At 44.3% G+C, this 17,944-nt stretch overlaps 1 protein-coding gene across 1 annotated transcript in view; it reads right to left on the bottom strand.

Moving 5' to 3' along the window:
- RABGAP1L (RAB GTPase activating protein 1 like) overlaps window positions 1–17,944 on the bottom strand; it is a 768,100-nt gene that overhangs the window by 291,211 nt on the left and 458,945 nt on the right. The window contains 1 exon segment of the mRNA XM_029618149.1: window positions 925–999. Within this exon segment, the coding sequence (XP_029474009.1) occupies window positions 925–999 (75 nt within the window).

The following is a 17,944-nucleotide window of genomic DNA, read 5'->3' as shown; positions in this document are numbered from 1 at the left end:
CATCTTTCAGTCTGTCTTCAACCATTGTGAAACAAACAATATGGACACCAAGGAACAGCCCAGCACCGACAGTGTTTCAACAAAGTCCTTTCCAAAGAGGGGAGGTGATTACAACCAACGTTTGATGCAACAAAACTGGGACACTGTCATTCCTAATGGACTGAATAGAGAAACTGAGTGGCCAGATTTTTTATTAATAGACGGTCTGCCTTTTTTCTTTTTTCATTTAACAGGCTGCCTTTCCCTTTAAGAGCTTATCTCCTTTGCATTGATTCCATCAGAGAAAGGCTTTGTGTTTGCTTATTAGTCCCTTATACATCAGATTCCTTTACATCTGACATTAGCAGACATGTTTTGAACAGTAAAGAAAATGTGGTTCAGTTTGTATGCACTTTGGTCGTTTTGGTAATAGTTGGTTATTTTTGGCTTGAACTACAAATTTGATAAATGATCTGACAAAGTTTAATCCCTTTCTCGTTGGTGCACTGAATACTTTTTTTTCAAGAGTGAATTTTTATTTGCAAACTAAAATTTAAAAACCGGTATATGATTATACAAATACTGCTCTGGCTTTACATAATTGGCTGTTTTACATGCAATATGATATCAGACAATGTGTAAACAAGAGCCCCCCCTTTTTATTTTTTGGATGAGATATTATTAGGTCAGGGTTTTGGGTTCTTGTAGCATAAACCCCTACTGTGCCACTCTTGAGCAACAATAAACCATTTTGCCAATCTGTAGTGTGGAAGCTTTGCTATATATGGGACACAGAAGCCCATGCGAGACTAGGCAGAGCTAACACAGCTCATTTCATCAGAGGCCTAAACTGGGATTTCATACTATGTCTCCAGAGGTATTAATCAAACAACTCAGTCACCAGTTCCCATCCTGTTCCTCTCTCCCAAATTGCACTTTACTCACATGCAGCAGCAAAACAGCAGCAAGGAAAGACTGCCCCTGGCAGTAGCCAATCTCTTCATCATACACAGAATATGCCTAAAGGGATACAAAAGAGAGATGGTTTAATCTCTGCATTGTGCTCAGTTCCAATCTTGCTATATAGATAAACATATACGGTAATTTCAAATCTAGAAATACCTTTCACATCATTGAAGGGGTTTTTGTGGGGGGGGTGAGGAGGGGCAATTAGATCTTGCTTTGTAAAGGAAACTGAAGACACTACTAGGAATCTTGACACAGACGACTGCCAGTGTTCCCATACCCATCCTTCAGGAAATTCAACCTATCCACAGAGATACGCAGCTTGCAGCTCTTCAGGACACTCAATATGGCTTGTTTACACTATGGAACTGCATAGAGTCAAAAGGACCCAAAGACTAAAATAAGGAGCAGCTGAGTATAATCTGCTAAGCGAAAATGTTTGAGTATCATTGCTTTTAAAGTTTTATGCAGCACTGCAACATTGGTGATCACAAATTAGCCAAACTGCAATGAGGCAGACTAAGTAATGTACTAATCATTTTCCCCATTGACACAAAAGCAGTAAAAATAGTTTTGCTAATTTGGCCTTACCAGGGCTTTGTTTAAACCCCATCCTAATATTTTCTGAAACAGTAATTTAAAACAATGGCCCCAAAATATTATAAAGCAAGGAGTGTTAACAGGAATTTTGTACATGTTAACACATTGTAAGAACATGTTTTGTTCTTTTTGTATTAGTTCTTTCATTTCAATTTTTTCATTAGAATCTTATGCATCATTCAACTGCTTGTTTGGAAAATATTAAAACTCTCTTATCAAAAAGCTTCATGAAAACAGTGTAGCATGAAATCTTTGTCTACTGTAATGTAAAAACAATAAACTGACAGTGCTTTGCTTGAGAAAACTCTGGGTAATCAATGCCCAACAGCTTTCCAAAAGGCCTCTGGAATGATATTCATCTTAAAGAAAAATGTGACAACCTCAGGGCACTTACTGCTCTTTTCACAAATAGTCTCCAACTGTTTATTGAACTTTAGGTTTCGCCCTGGCACGTGTTGTTCCCTTTCAAATTCTGATATGAAACATCAGTCACACAATGATAACTACCGCATGAACTACTGAGTGTCTTTCTGGAACAGAGTAGGCAACTCCGGTCCTGGAGTGCCACAAACAGCCTGTTTATCAGGATATCTACAATGAATATGCATGAGCTATATCTGCATACAATGGAGGCAGTGCATGCAAATGTACCTCACACAGATTCATTGTGGATACCCTAAAAACTAGACCTGTTTGGGATCAGAGCTGCCCACCCCTGTTCTAGAAAATGGGCAGCAGTATAAAACTAAAGCATGAGGCCTGTTTATTTTCCTACTTAGAACGAGACTCAGATATGCACAACTCATTATGCAGATGTACAAGCATACACACATACACAAAAAAAGAAATAACTATTATACGGGCCGATACAGTACAGTGCGCTCCGGTGGAGCACACTGTTAGCCCAGGTTTGGTAACCCGTTTTCGACGAGCTAGCTTTACCCTTTATTCAGTAAGGGGTAATAGCGCTTCAAAAATGCGCAGTCAACCCCTCTGAAGCTAATAGCGCCCGCAACATGCAAATGCATGTTGATGGCCCTATTAGTTATTCCCGTGCGATCCAGAAAGCAAAATGTGCAGCGAAGCCGCACATTTTACTTTCAAAAATTAACGCCTGCCCAAAGGCTGGCGTTAATTTCTGCCGGCGCCGAGAAAGTGTACAGAAAAGCAGAAAAAACTGCTTTTCTGTACACCCTCCGACTTAATATCATGGCGATATTAAGTCGGAGGTCCCAAAGTAAAAAATAATTTAAAAAAAATAAAAAGTAAAATCGGCCCACGGCCCGCGGGTTGGAAGACGGATGCTCAATTATGCCGGCGTCCGTTTTCCGAACCCGTGGCTGTCAGCGGGTTTGAGAACCGATGCCGGCAAAATTGAGCGTTGGCTGTCAAACCCGCTGACAGCCGCCGCTCCTGTCAAAAAGGAGGCGCTAGGGACGCGCTAGTGTCTCTAGTGCCTCTTTTTACCGCGGGCCCTAATCTGCATAGGCCACCCTCCTGAATTGCGCACCCAGGAGAGTAGCTTGTGCGCGCCCTGGGAGAGGGGGTGCTCGCCGGCTCTCCCGCACGTTTTTCTGTATCGGCCTGATATATAGGCAAGGGAAAGGGCAAGGGGCTCAACAACAGTTCTCAGTATCAGTTCAAATCAAACAGAGACTAACAAGAATCTTGTTACCCTCTATTTTATAAACATCAATGCACACATTTTCGGTCTCAGGTGCACATTTATGAGGGAAAAAAAGGAATGGCCTAGGGCATGCCAGGGTGGGGGCCAAGAGGTATACACACAAGTTGCTATTTTATAAGAGACTTAAGCACATACATCTCTCAACTTATTTGCATAATTTTACACTTTATAATTATTTAGCAAAATTGATACCAGACTCATCTATTGTTTACTATTGGTTAAGCAGGGTAAACGAGGTTCAGAGTGAAGAACTAGGAGGGTCTCGATGACCTGGAGAAGGACTGGATGAGCTGGTGGAGGTTTTGTCAAACTGGTGACTTCAATTACATGTGCATATTTTAAAATACACTTACTTCTGCGCATAAACTAGGTTTTATGCAAGCAAGTTACAATTTTTTTTAATGCATAAAAAATGTGCATATGTTATTAAAATAAGCAGGAAAAGTATGCACTTTCAATTATATGCATGTATGTTAGGGGGTAGACATACATGTATTTTATAATCTGCCCATACCTGAAAGGTGAATGCTATAAAATACCATAACAAATCTTGGCACAGCCATATAGGCATATATATTGGGCTACACACCCTCTTTGGGTAGCTGTTTATAAGTGTGAAAACATGGACGCTAATCCTATATCAGTAACTAATTATTTACAATTCTAGGTATTAGTGGGTGTTGTTTGACAGTAGGGGAGTAACATTACACAAATTGTATAATGTTAGAATATAAAGTCCAGAGTCCAAATCTAAGTTGTGCATTGTAAATCCTAGAATGCATTTCCTTCTCTATACTATTTACTACTTTAATGTGTACCATCTAACTTGTTATGTTCAGATAGTAAATCATAGAGCTATTCATTGTCTGCCACGGAGTCAGCAGTTTTTTTATTTGTACATATTGTGAGTTATATTTACCAAATTAAAGTGCACCACCCACACTATAGTGGAACATTCAGAATAACAGAGCATATCCATATGTTGTGAACACTTACTGTTTACTGTCAGCAGTGTCTAATGACAAGATGCTCTGGAGGTTTCACGTTGTCTGTGTTTCTATGGAAACATTTCTTGGTGATCATTAATTGTTTTACTACAGTGTGAGCCTCAAGAAACAGTCACTGTGAATCTCTTACTGAGCACTAACACACGCTAATCCTGAATCCTGGGTCACCAATAACATTCTATCATTCGAAAGGGAGATAAAGTATCCTGAATTATTGTCCAGGCTGACCTTGAACTGGAGACAGCTTGCTTCAGGGCCGATGTTTTGAAAATGGAGCCACAGAAAGGCTTAAACACAGGCTCGGACTATTTATGGCCTGGTACATGGTCCTGCTTCTGAGGACCTACTTTGCTTCTCAGAAGGCTCTCTGGGTTGCCAGGAAGGGGATGTGGAAGCCAAGACAGAGTGTGGGATCCCAGAGATAAGACATGCAAGTTCTACAAACTATGGTCCTGATGGAAAGTCCTGCTAAAGTATTAATGCTGTTCTGTGACAAGTCCTGTAGTGTAAGTGTGCGTTTATCAAAGAGAAGAATTACTGAGTGAACTGACCTGGACTGGGAAACAGACTAGAGTTCAGTTAAGACAAATTTGTAAGTGACGCTTCTGAAGTCTAAGTTCCGTTATTATATGCCTGCAGCTACTAGGTCCTGCTTGTGGTTTAATTAACTGTTACTGAAAGCATTATTTAGTAGACGATAACTGCAGGAGCTTGCAATCTAACAATTACTCTGACCGTAAAGTTTACTGCCCTTTATTACTCAACCAATGAGATCAAGGCTTCCCTCTTCCTTAGGGTCCTTCATTTTCAGTTATTTTATTTTATCCAGCAAGAACATTTTTCCAGGTTTGCCGGTTGTGAGGTCATCCTGCGACTAGCAACACTCACCCCGAAGCAATCTCGAAGCCTCTATGCCACCCCAACACGCCGCCATCACAATGCTGTCACCCCACAGGCTCCTTGGGCGCGCATACTCTCACCCCTTATCTGGGCCACATGGCGGAAACGCTCGGTGACTCACGATGGACTATTTAAGTGTAGCCTCTGCAGCAAAACATCGCCTCAGCAATAGGTCCTCCTGCTTTCTGCAGTGCGTGTTGCTCCAGTGTTCTAGCCTGCCCTGCTTCATCCAGCCTGCCTTGCCTATCCAGCCTCATCCAGTCTATCTTGCTCTCTCCAGTCCGTCCTGCTCTGTCTTGCCTCCAAGCCTTGCTTTGTCCCGATCCCTCACCTGCAGTCCTGGGATTGACCTCTGCTACGGACCCGGATTACTCTTTGGCCTGCAGCCTGCCACTGACTTCTGTTTCAGACTTCAACTATGCTTTGCTCGCTGCCAGTCCTGACCCTTGGCCTGACTCTGGTATCTGCCTAACCGCTGCCTGCCCTGACCTTGGCCCAGCTCAGGCCTCTCTCTTCAGACCACCTTGTGGGACTCTCACCTAAGTCCTGCCGGCCCCTGGAACCCAAGGGCTCAGCCTTCAGGGAATGGGGCTGGTATAGGTGAAGGTCCAGCCTTATCCCAGTCTAGGGCGTGTGCATCAGCTTTCGGCGTGGGCCTAGGTTTGCCTCCTAGGCTGCGTCAACCACGCCACTTGCATTAAAAACATTTTTATTCTTCTTGTAATAAACACTAATGAAGTCCTTGGTAAAATAAAACAAAAACTGAAAATGAAGGTCCCTACTTAAGCATTTTGACTATCCTATTATTGTGAGTGATGTTCCTCCCTTCATGATCACTTTACCAGTAATTGTGATGAAGCTCTCTTTTCATAGGAACTTGTTGAAGTGTACAGTCACTCAAAAGCAATGGGTACAGAGGCAATACCTAGTAGCCAGACTGAGTTTTCAGGGAGAAGCACAGTCTGTGGCACCTGGCTAAGGTTGGTTGCTCTGTGATGTGCCAGAGGGGGGAGGGGGAAACCATAGGTAGTGCCAACAAAGGCTCATGCTAATGTAACTCAGTAGTGACTGGTTCCGACTGAGCTGGAAGCCCAGAGGAGCAGGAGGAATCTGCTAAGCTGAAAACAAAACAAAAAGAAAAAAAAGGTCATGAGTAAAATTTTTAAAATGTTTTTGTTCTTTAGATTTTGGAATGCTTGAAAAAAAAACAAAAACCTAACTAAAGGAATATAATTTCTGATCCATAAATCTGTGAAACGTAAAGAGTATAAGTCTTCTGCTATTTCAGGCAATGACTCAGTCTGCACGGCAAGTCAGCCCACACTTTACCCTGTTTCTGAGAAAGATCACAAGGACGCATGATAGCTGCCACCTTGTACTTTCATTCTTTTTCATGGCTTGTGTCGGATTTTTGGACACAGAGAGCTAGATGGTGCAGTTAATGTCTAGAAATTTGCTTTCAAATCCTCCTTAGGTGTGCAGCTTAAGAAAAAGTCCAGGGCAGAGGAACAGGTGTTATCAGAACCGCAAGGCTGGTTAGGGATTAGGATTAAGTGCATCGGGAAGATTCTGGGGAGAGGTTTGTTGCTCAGTGCCTGTAAATGATAGCTCGCAAATTCTCGCACTTACAGCCTGACCCCACTGTCTGCTAATACAGACAGCAGCAAGGTCCTGGCAGCCTAGAGCAAGGAAGCCTCATCGAGTGTGGGAGGTGGGGGCCAGACAGGGAGAGGTGTGTGGGAAGTAGTAACAAGAAAAGTGTGAGTAAAGGAAGGGATGAGAGATTGGAAAGGGCGGGAGAGGTTGAGAGAGGGCAGGAGGGATGAGAAGTTAAGTAGAACGGCTGGGGGAGAGGGAAGAGGGACTTAAAGGTGGGAAAGAGTCTAGAAGGAAGGGAGAAAATAATAGAAGCAGAAAAGAGAAAAGTCATCTTTTTGAGAGGGAAATGGGTGTAGTGAAAGAAGGTGTGGTATAGACAGAAGAAAGGAAATGGGAGAAATAGAGGACAACAGAAATAATTCAAAAACAACTAGGACCTGTGTAAAGTAATGAAATATTCAAATGAAAAATCCCTTACACAAAACAATTTATCCCACCATAGTTAAAAATATACAATGGCCCCTTAATGGAGGAAAAAAAGACCTCAGAACCCAAGTGTAAGTTTTATACAAAACGTATACACATTTACGGGTAAGTCAATCATTGGTCTTTGAAAAAACCTCCCCTTATGCCTTTATTGCTGTATTTAATTTTTATTTCAATGCTTCTTCTTTTTATTAAAAAAAAATCACTGTTTAATTCTTACTGTGATATCCAAATAGAGTTTCTTATTTATAAAACTTCCACATCTGAAACCATGCAAAGCTCACTAATAAAGGTCACATCGATGTAAATGGCTTAAAATAGCTCATGAATACGTTGGATTCAACCCACAAACATGTTATTGCCTTGAAACAGCTCAACAGCGGAAAGCTAGCTAACGTCGGCATATGATACATAACACGAGTGGCTGCGAGGAGTGACCTCCGATATGAAAAGTTCCGTATTATGGTATCATGTACTGAAGTTCCATGCAAGCTATTGAGAGAAACTGGTTATAAGTCAAAAGTCTTTCAAGACTTCAAGATAAGTTTTGTTTTATTTCAAAAAACGTATGAGCTATTTTAAGCCATTTACAACAATATGACCTTTATTAGAAATAAAGGACATGCAACAGTTCGGCCAGGCAGGTGTAATGTCCTAACACTCTGTGATTGGTATGAGATGCCAGCGTCCTGACTGAACACCTTGCTAAGTATTACCATTAATAGCCCCTGAAGCACTATCTGCCTATGAAACATCAGCTGATGTCTTCCCCAATTGGGTTGTTCCTTTGTTGGTTTCTCATTGACGATCACTTTTGTTCTATAAAGAAGGAGGTGATAATCGATACATTTTATTTGCAAAGAGAAAAACGATTGTTAAAAATTAATGGGTGGTCGACCGCGAAATCCAAGAGTGAGTTGTCATGTGATTGGCTCACCGAAACCTGGACTTGATTATATAAATCAGGAAAGAAGTAGCTAGAATGAAAAAACGATTATTATCATGTTTTTTTTACCCATCCTTTTATTAATTATTTTATTTTATATTGAATATCTTACTGTATTTTAACCCCCATAATTATTGTTTTTATGATTCTATGATGTGAACCATTGTGATGTTTCTTGCGAATGTTGGCATACAAATTTTTAAATAAATAATTAAATAAATAAATGATGTTGCTGGTGAATTTTGTAGCAGGCCGCACTCTGTTTGGATTGTTTGACAATAACTCTGAGCCTCTGCTTTATCATTTTATGTATCACAGTGGTTCCCAACCTGTGGTTTGCAGACTGAGGAAAAAAAAACAACAAAAAACCCAGTTCTGGAGAGTACTGAGGCAATGTGCTACTGTGGAGAGAGTAGGAAAGAAGACTTAACAAGTGCCAGAAGCTCCAAAACGCTCCCATACTTTCTCTTCCCTCTCCTTGTCTCTCTCAGCTAGTGCCATCAACTCACGCCTACTTCTGGGTTCATGGGCTCAGAACCCCCACCCCCCACGCCAGCCTGTAGCATAGCAGCAGGAGCCTTTCCTGTGTTTTCCGTTGTTTCTCTGGCTTCTTCTGTTTTCCCTGGCTCTGTGGCAGAAATCTCAGGTGACATCACTTCTGGGTTCGCAGGAGCACTACCATTGGTGCCTTCGATCCTGCTCCTGCACTGCCGCTGTTCTCCTCTGCAGCAGAAACGTAATAGCAGAGCTCTCCACTAGCCACCAGCTCTCCTTCAGCAGCCACTACCCCAGCCCCAGTCAGTCTCAGCTGCCAACCAATGCAACTGCAGCCAGCCCAGGATCATTTGAGTCTCACTACCCTGCGGTCATCACAATCACCCAGCCTAGGGACCAATGCAAGGACACCTGGAATGCTCCAGCTTAAGTAAAACTAATTTCAAATATTTATTTTTTTCCACCTGTCCACATTGGCACTAGGGACATGGCCATGCGTGACGAGCAGGAGGGAGAGAACAGGAAAAGGGGCCACACGTGAGAGAAGGCAGGGCAGGAGGGAAGGGGCCATGAGAGGAAGGCAGGGCAGGAGGGAAGGGGCCATGAGAGGAAGGCAGGAAGGAGAGGATGGGGGGACGGGGATACAGGGGCACAGAGCAGAAGGTGAGGAAAAGAAGAGCCAGGAAGGGAGCAGGGGAGTTGACAATTGGATAGGGGCCATAGGTGAGGGAAAGCAGGACAAGAGGGAGAAGTTATTTTCTAAAAAAAAAGAGAAAATAATAGGTACCAAGTCAAGAGTGTGCATCAAATTTATTTCCACCTTTCCATTTTAGTGATGTGCGACTGTCTCAAACATTCCCCCTTCTTCCATCCCCAGGATTCTCTCACTCTTTCCTTCCTCCTCAGTCGATCCCACCTCCACCTCTCCTCTCTCCCTCCAGTTCATCCTCAGGAATCTCTCTCTCCAGTCCATTCCCACTAATCTCTCTCCCTCCTCCTAGTATATCCCAACCAGCCTCTCCCCTCCCCCAATTAATTCCTTCCTGCCCTCTCTCACCAATCCATCCCTCTCCTTGTCTCTCTCCTGTCCATCCTCATGTTTCCCTCCCTCCCTCAGTCCATCCCCAGATGTCTGTGTCTCACCCTCTCCCAGTCCACTCACATCTCTATTTCTCCACCCAATCCATCCCCACAATCTCTCTTCCTCAGTCCATTCCCACCAATCTTTCTCTATTTCCCTTTCCCTCTCCCTCAGTCCATCCCCTCCAGTTTATCTTTCTTTGTATCCCCCCCCAGTTCATCCCACCAGTCTCTCTTTCCCCCACCAATCCATCCCCACTAGTTTATATCACTAAACATTACTTAATATTACACATTATGACCTAACACATTATGAATATTACACATTATGAATGATTCTAATGTCAATATAGGATCAGCCCCGATCCTCTATTAGTGAGGGAGGCCAAAACCATGGGGGTGCTCTGCCTCCGAGGGGAGGAAGGCAGAGGCTGGTGGGAGGGCTGGCAAGTTCCATTTAAGACTAGGTTGCCCACCCATCAGCCTCTTTTTTTTTGGTGGTTTTTTTGGAGGTAAAGTCTGCTTTCCTTCCTTTGCCGCTCACCTCTGCTCGTGTCTGGCCGATATCTGCATATCAGGCTCACTCCCTTTGCTGGTGGCTCTGCCCTTTCAGCAAGAGGTCATCTGAAGTGATACTGAATGGGAGCAGCTGCCAGCGCGGCCAGCCTGATTCCCTTCAGTGGCATTCGGGGGGGGGGGGGGGGGGTCATCGGGCTTGCAGGCTGCCTTGTGGCACCTGACTGCGGGATTTTTATTAATAAAAAAAAAAAAGGGAAGGAAAAAAGCGGTCCTATCACTGTGCTCCAGTGGATCCCAGCACCACACCTGAGAGCCACTGCTTGTCATCCAAGTCCACCAGTGGGCTTGTGCATACCCGGCCAGCTTCCTGTGGTAAGTTCAGTGTCTTTTAGGTCTTTCTCTGTGAATAGCGCTACTGAGATGGGCTGGGGTCTGGGAAAATTGGCTGGCCTCTTGTGCAGGGTTAGAGCAGGAGGATCGGGAACCGAGCAGCCCAAAAGGAGGGAGTGGTAAGTGCACTTGTCAGGGAGTCAGCCAGGCCTTTCTCTTGGAGTACGGCTGCCACAGTGGTGTCTCTACAATACACGTGCATAGCCTAAGTTGGCCTGTAGCACTAGCAGCCTTAATCCCCCCCTTTCCCCATCTATGCTGCTGCTTCCTCAGTGGCATCGCGGCTACCCTTCCCCCACCCCCCTCCTGAGAGCTGGAGCGTGGCTGTCATGGTGGTGTCCATACTACGCTTGGCCTAGCCTTCCCGCGACTCGAGCAGCCTCGATCCTCTCTTCCTGTTATTTCTTCGCAATTATATTAATACACTTTCCACGTATGGCACATAACTGCATGTAAAAAGTAAAGAGAAACATGTGGAGGATCCACAAAATGTTTGGAGGTTGAAAAGGGGTCCATGCTCCCAAAACGTTTGGAAACCCCCTGATGATCATATGGGATGTCCTAACACTTGACACTCAACTGCAAACAGTGACAAGAGGAAAGGAAATGCAATTAGAACAGTTAAATAAGATTTTAGTAGAATATCATACTTTCTACAATGTGCTGTTTTGCATTAGCTCTTTAAAAGGAGGAAGCTCATGTTTGGCTTATCTGCCTTAAAAAAAAACCAAAACATAACAGGCAAAATACTCCTGGAAGCCTATCTTGCTCTTCATTAATCAATTTCTAAGCTGTACAAATCTTTAGTACTGTATTTTTGGAATTTGACCATGAATGCTAACCTATGGATGCTGGGAATAAAAGAGGCTGTATTTCAATTACTTGGCTTGTCTATTAACTTCAAGGCATTAGATCAATAGAAAGAGTGTTTTAATTAATGCTTAGATTGCTATTGATTCTACACTTGCAACTGGTGGTGGTATTGTTACAGGAGTAAGAGATACTTTGGGTATCCAAGAAAGAGAGAGATCTGGTGGCCTTTCCTTTACTTATGAGTATGAAGCTAAAACAGAAAAATCACCACTTGTAGCCTAGGAGTTATGTTAGACTTTAAATGATCATTAGAAGTTTATGGCTCTACGGTGTATTAGAAAGTTATGTCCTTATTTTTCTACGACAGACTTGGCAGCTGTTACCTATGCATGGATAACAAGTAGGGTTGATTACTGTAGTTCTCTGTATCAAGGGCTACCACTAAATGCCCTTAAAAGACTCAAACACTACAAAAATATGGCAGCGAAAATCTTAACAGGTGCAAAGTTGTGAGACTGTGCTATTCTGGTCGTAGAGGAACTACACTGACTGCCAATAAAAAGATGAGATAATAGATAAAGCAAAATTGCTTACCTTGTAATAGGTGTTATCCCAGGACAGCAGGATGTAGTCCTCACATATGGGTGACGTCATTCACGGAGCCCTTAAGCGGGAAAAACTTCTGGCAAGTTTCTAGAAGCTTTTGGTTTGGCCGCCTGAGGCTACTGAGCATGCCCGGCATGCCATGATATTCCCTGCCACAGGGGTCTCACTCCAGTCTTGTATGTAGCAATAAGCGTTAGCAAAATAAACTAATAAAGTCTGATGCCCAACTCCGCGGGGTGGCGGGTGGGTTCCGTGAGGACTACATCCTGCTGTCCTGGGATAACACCTATTACAAGGTAAGCAATTTTGCTTTATCCCAGGACAAGCAGGATGCTAGTCCTCACATATGGGTGATTAGCAAGCTAGAGGCTGAGTCATTGTCCATGCAGGTAACCGGAATGCTTTGTTGAAGAAATGAGTCAGCCGAAGAATATAGCAGGATGGATGTAGAAGGAGTTGGGATTAAACTGGAAACAAGTTATTTAAGACAGATTGTCCATAGGCTGAATCCTGTCTTCCTTCCTTATCCAAACAGTAATGAGCTGCAAAGGTGTGAAGGGAACTCCATGTTGCTGCTTTACAAATGTCAATAATTGGCACTGAACGAAAATGTGCTACTGAAGTTGACATGGCTCTTACTGAATGTGCCTTTACTCGCCCTTGGAGAGGAAGGCCTGCTTTTTCGTAGCAGAATTGTATGCAATCTGCTAACCAATTGGATAGAGTATGTTTTCCCACTGCTTTACCTGGCTTATTTGGATCATAAGAGACAAAAAGCTGATTGGATTTTCTAAGGGATGTAGTGCGATTCAAATAAAAGGACAATGCACGTTTACAGTCCAAAGTGTGTAAAGCTCTTTCCCCTTGGTGAGAGTGAGGCCTTGGAAAGAATGTGGGTAGAACTATCGTTTGATTTAAGTGGAATTCCGTAACTACCTTAGGAAGGAATTTTGGATGTGTTCGGAGAACCACTCTGTCATGGAGAAACTTTGTGTAAGGTTCGTATGTGACCAGTGCTTGCAACTCACTAACCCTCCTAGCTGATGTGATGGCTACGAGGAAAATAGTTTTCCACGTGAGAAATTTAAGGTCACAGGAATCTATGGGTTCGAACGGAGAATGCATTAACCTTGTTAAAACCAGATTCAGGTCCCATTGTGTAGCTGGGGGCCGAATTGGTGGCTTAAGGTGAGTGAGACCTCTCATGAACCTAGTGACGAGAGGTTGTGTGGATATAGGTGCCTCTCCTATCTTATTATGATAAGCTGAGATTGCGCTGAGATGTACCCTGATTGATGATGTCTGAAGACCAGAGTCTGAAAGATGGTACAAATAGTCTAAAAGAGAAGTAGTGGGGCAAGTGAAGGGATCTATATGGTTCTGCTTGCACCAAAAAGTGAACCGTTTCCACTTGTAAGAATAATTGCGTCGTGTGGAAGGTTTTCGGGAAGCTATAAGTACCTGAGAAACATTAGTTGAAAGATTAAGGGATTGTAGGATTAAGCTTTCAACATCCATGCTGTCAGGGATAGGGATTGAAGATTGGGATGACGCAATCGACCCTGATCCTGAGTGATGAGATCGGGAGCTACTCCCAGGCGAATTGGATCCTTGACTGACAGGTCTAGCAGTGTGGGAAACCATACTTGTCGAGGCCAATAAGGGGCTATGAGTATCATGGTCCCCTTGTCCTGTTGTAGCTTCACCAACGTCTTGGTGATAAGCGGTATTGGAGGATATGCATATAGTAGGCCGGAGTTCCAAGGGCGAGCAAAGGCGTCCTTGGCTGGGTGGTTCTTCTGTTTGTGCAGAGAACAGAAGTTGTGTACCTTGTGGTTCAGATGTGACGCGAAGAGATCTGTTGATGGTTGTCCCCACCGTTGGAAGATCTTGGTCGCAATGGAGGGATTCAGAGACCACTCGTGCGGCTGGAACTGGCGACTGAGTCGGTCTGCTAGGACATTTTGAATCCCTGCTAGATAAGTGGCCTGCAGGAACATTGAGTGGTGAAGGGCCCAGTCCCAAATCTGTGCTGCTTCCTGACAGAGGAGATACGAACCCGTACCTCCTTGTTTGTTGATGTACCACATGGCTACCGTATTGTCTGTTTGGATTAGCACAGTCTTGTGTGAAAGGCAGTCCTTGAACGCATGCAGAGCATAACGTATAGCTCGAAGTTCTAGAAAATTGATTTGATATGTGGCTTCGAGTTTTGTCCAAGTTCCTTGAGTTTGAAGAGTGTGAAGATGAGCTCCCCACCCCAAGGTGGATGCATCTGTAGTTAATGTTATCTGTGGGATCGGTTTTTGGAATGGTAGGCCCTTGCGTAAATTGTCCTTGATCGTCCACCATTGCAGCGAGGCTCGAAGTTGGTGGGTTACCTTGACTTGATAATATAGCGGTTGAATGGCTTGGATCCACTGAGATCGTAGAGTCCATTGGGTGAGTCTCATGGCAAGTCGTGCCATAGGAGTGACGTGAACCGTGGAAGCCATGTGGCCTAGCAGGATTAGAAACTGATGAGCTGTCACTTGTGGTTGAAGTGACATGTAGTACGCCAGCTGGGACAGCGTGTGTGCACGGTCCTTTGGAAGAAAAGCTTGTGCTAGGTTTGTGTTTAATTCTGCACCTATATATTGGAGTAAATGAGATGGGTGCAGGTGGGATTTTTGATAATTGATGAGGAATCCCAACTTGTGTAGTAACTGTATTGTGCAATGAAGAGAAGTTACTGCTCCTTGCTGTGACTGACTTTTTATGAGCCAATCGTCGAGATAAGGGAACACATGAACACCTTGTTTGTGCAAATGTCCTGCCACCACAGCTAGACATTTGGTGAATACTCGTGGAGCTGAGGCTAGGCCGAACGGCAAGACTCTGTATTGGAAATGTTGATTTCCCACCTTGAATCTGAGGTATTTGCGATGTGGTGGGAAGATTGGAACGTGAGTGTAGGCGTCTTGAAGATCCAGAGAACAAAGCCAATCTCCTTGTTGTATGAGTGGAAGCATGGTTCCTAATGATACCATCCTGAATTTTTCTTTCCTGAGAAATTTGTTGAGATTTCTGAGATCTAGAATGGGACGTAGGCCTCCGGTTTTCTTTGGAATGAGGAAATACCGGGAATAGAATCCTCTTCCCTTCTGATTTTGTGGTACATGTTCCACAGCTCTTGCTGTCAGAAGAGCAGATAATTCTTCTTGTAATTGAGGATTGTTGTCTAGATAGGAGTTTATTGGTGGAAACTCCTGAGGGGGAGATGTGAAGTCTAGTTGGTAACCTTGACGAACTATTGATAAGACCCACTGATCTGTTGTAATATTTTCCCATTGTGTGTAAAATTGGGAAATTCTTCCCCCAACTGGTAAGTGTGGATGAGGGTTTGGTAGTTGGCAGTGTTCTCTGGAACGGGTTTCAAAAACCAGAGGTTGAAGTTGTTTGAGGTGGTGGCTGAGGCCGTGCGGCTCTTTGCTGTCGCTGTTGAGGACGCTGTTGAGTTCTCGCAGGCCGTGGTCTGGTGTTTTGTGGATAATATCTCCTTGGCCTGTAGAATGGACGCTTTGTGTCTCTACGGGGCGGCCTACGTGGAGGATGAGATGATGTGTCCTGTGACAAAGAGGAGAGCTGTTTCAAAGTCTCAGAGTGATCTCTAAGTTGTGCTACAGCGTCTTGCACTTTTGTGCCGAACAAATTGTCACCCTGACACGGCAAGTCCACCAATTTGTCCTGAACTTCTGGACGCAAGTCCGAAGCTTTAAGCCAGGCCCACCTTCTTGCAGAGATTCCAGATGCTGCAGTTCTAGCAGAGGTTTCAAAGGCGTCGTATGCTGCTCGAACCTCATGCTTTCCAGCATCTAAGCCCTTTTGAACAATCTGTTGAGCTGCCTCCTGTTGAGACTGAGGCAGGGAAGGTATAAAGTCCTCTATTTGCTTCCATAAATTCCGTTGGTGCTGCGTCATGTATAGTTGATAAGCAGCAATTCTGGAATTGAGCATAGCCCCTTGATAAATCTTTCTGCCGATGAGGTCTAGAAACCTGTTATCCTTTCCAGGGGGAATAGAGGCATGCGTTCTGGATCTTCGTGACTTCTTTTGGGCAGATTCCACTACTAGGGAATTGTGAGGAAGCTGCGTTTTTTCAAATCCTGGTGCAGTTTGGACTAGATAGGTAGAGTCCACCCTTCTGTTGACTCCAGGAGTTGTGCAAGGGTGCTCCCAGATTCTTTGTTGGAGCTGCAGCAACACCTCATGTACTGGAATAGCCATATTATGCTTTGGGGAATCTACGAATTGTAAGATTTCCAGTGTTTGTTGTCTTTCGTCCTTTTCTGTTTGAAGTTGAAAAGGAATAGATTCTGACATCTCCTGGATGAATGCTGAGAACGATAAGTCCTCTGGAGGGGACTGTTTCTTTGCTTGAGGAGGAGTATGTTCAGATAGAAATTCCTCCGAAGAATGGTCAGATTGTGTATCTGACCATGTATCTGATATGGGCTTGTATTTTTGAGAAATTTGTACTCTAGATGGGGACATCTCAGATGTGCCCTGCAAGGGATCCTGATGATCAGGGGAAGTATCACTTACTTCCATCTCCCTCTCTATTTCTTCCTCTTCTTCAGATCCAACAGGCAGGGAGGCCAAGAGATCCTGGTATCGCTTCGTGAGGAGTGCATGTAGTTTCCTTTCAGTAGATCTGTCAGGGACAGGCTTGGATGTGTGTTTAAACTTCCCTGGTGCCTTTTTTGAGACAGGAATTAGACCGTGTACAGGAGGTGCAGTTGAAGCTATTGTATAGTGAGGTGCCACTGTAGATGAAGAAATAGGCCTAGGAATCCATGAGGATGCAGAGGTCATCGATGCTATCGATGGCTGCAGCGGGATCAACGATGAGGCTATTGATATGGAATCGATAGCCCGTGTAGTATCTGAGCCGGTCAGGATCGTTGATATCGGCATCGTCATCGAGGTCGATGGTTGTAGAGCCACGGAGGTGGATGGTGGCATCGGCATCGAAATCGACGTCGATGATTGTAGAGTCATGGAGGTGGATGGTGGCATCGGCATCGAAATCGATGGTGCCATCGACTGTATAGTCGGCATCGACTGGTCGTTCGGCATCGGCCCGATGGCCGGCATCGACTGTAAAGTCGGCATCGACTCGGTGGTCGGCATCGACACTGAGGTCGGAATCGGCGAAGACGCCGGCATATTTTCCTTGAAGACATCAGTAACTATTTGCTTGATTAAAGCCTGTAAGTCAGATACTGATGTCGATGGCAGCGATTCTGTAACGCTGGTCGATGACTTTTTTCGGCGTTTAGGCACCGGTTCCTCTGGCGGTGGAAGTGGAGGACTTACATGATGTCTTCGGTGCTTATGTGGCGGATGAATTTCAGACGCCGATTTTGTCGACGATGTCGACGGGGTAGGCGAGGAGGCATCCCCCGATCCTTCGGCGAGGCGTTTGGTTAACAATAACTTTTTTGTTACGCCGGTCGGCGAGGATTTGGAGGAAGTTATCGGTGATGGCGGCGTTTTAATTTGAAAAATTTGAGCCATCTTTTCGTATCTGAGTTTCCTACCTTTCGCCGTCATTTCTTGGCACTGGGTACAGGCCGCGATGTTATGGTCCTTTCCCAGGCAGTGAACGCACTCGACGTGCGGATCTGTAATTGACATAGTCCGGTTGCAGGCCGGACATTTTTTGAACCCTGAAGTTCTGTCGGTCGACATCCTTCGATCGGTGTTTCTTTTTTGAAGAAAAAGTTATGGTGTTTGTCACCAGCCGGTGACAAACCGAATGAGACCCGGTAGGGTGAAAAAAGTTATAAAAAAAAACTTTTAACGTTGTGAGGTAATCACAGGCTCCTA

This window comes from Rhinatrema bivittatum, chromosome 10 (genome assembly GCF_901001135.1).
Source record: "Rhinatrema bivittatum chromosome 10, aRhiBiv1.1, whole genome shotgun sequence".
Classification (NCBI taxonomy): Eukaryota; Metazoa; Chordata; class Amphibia; order Gymnophiona; family Rhinatrematidae; genus Rhinatrema; species Rhinatrema bivittatum.
This window is presented reverse-complemented; position numbering and strand designations above follow the sequence as displayed.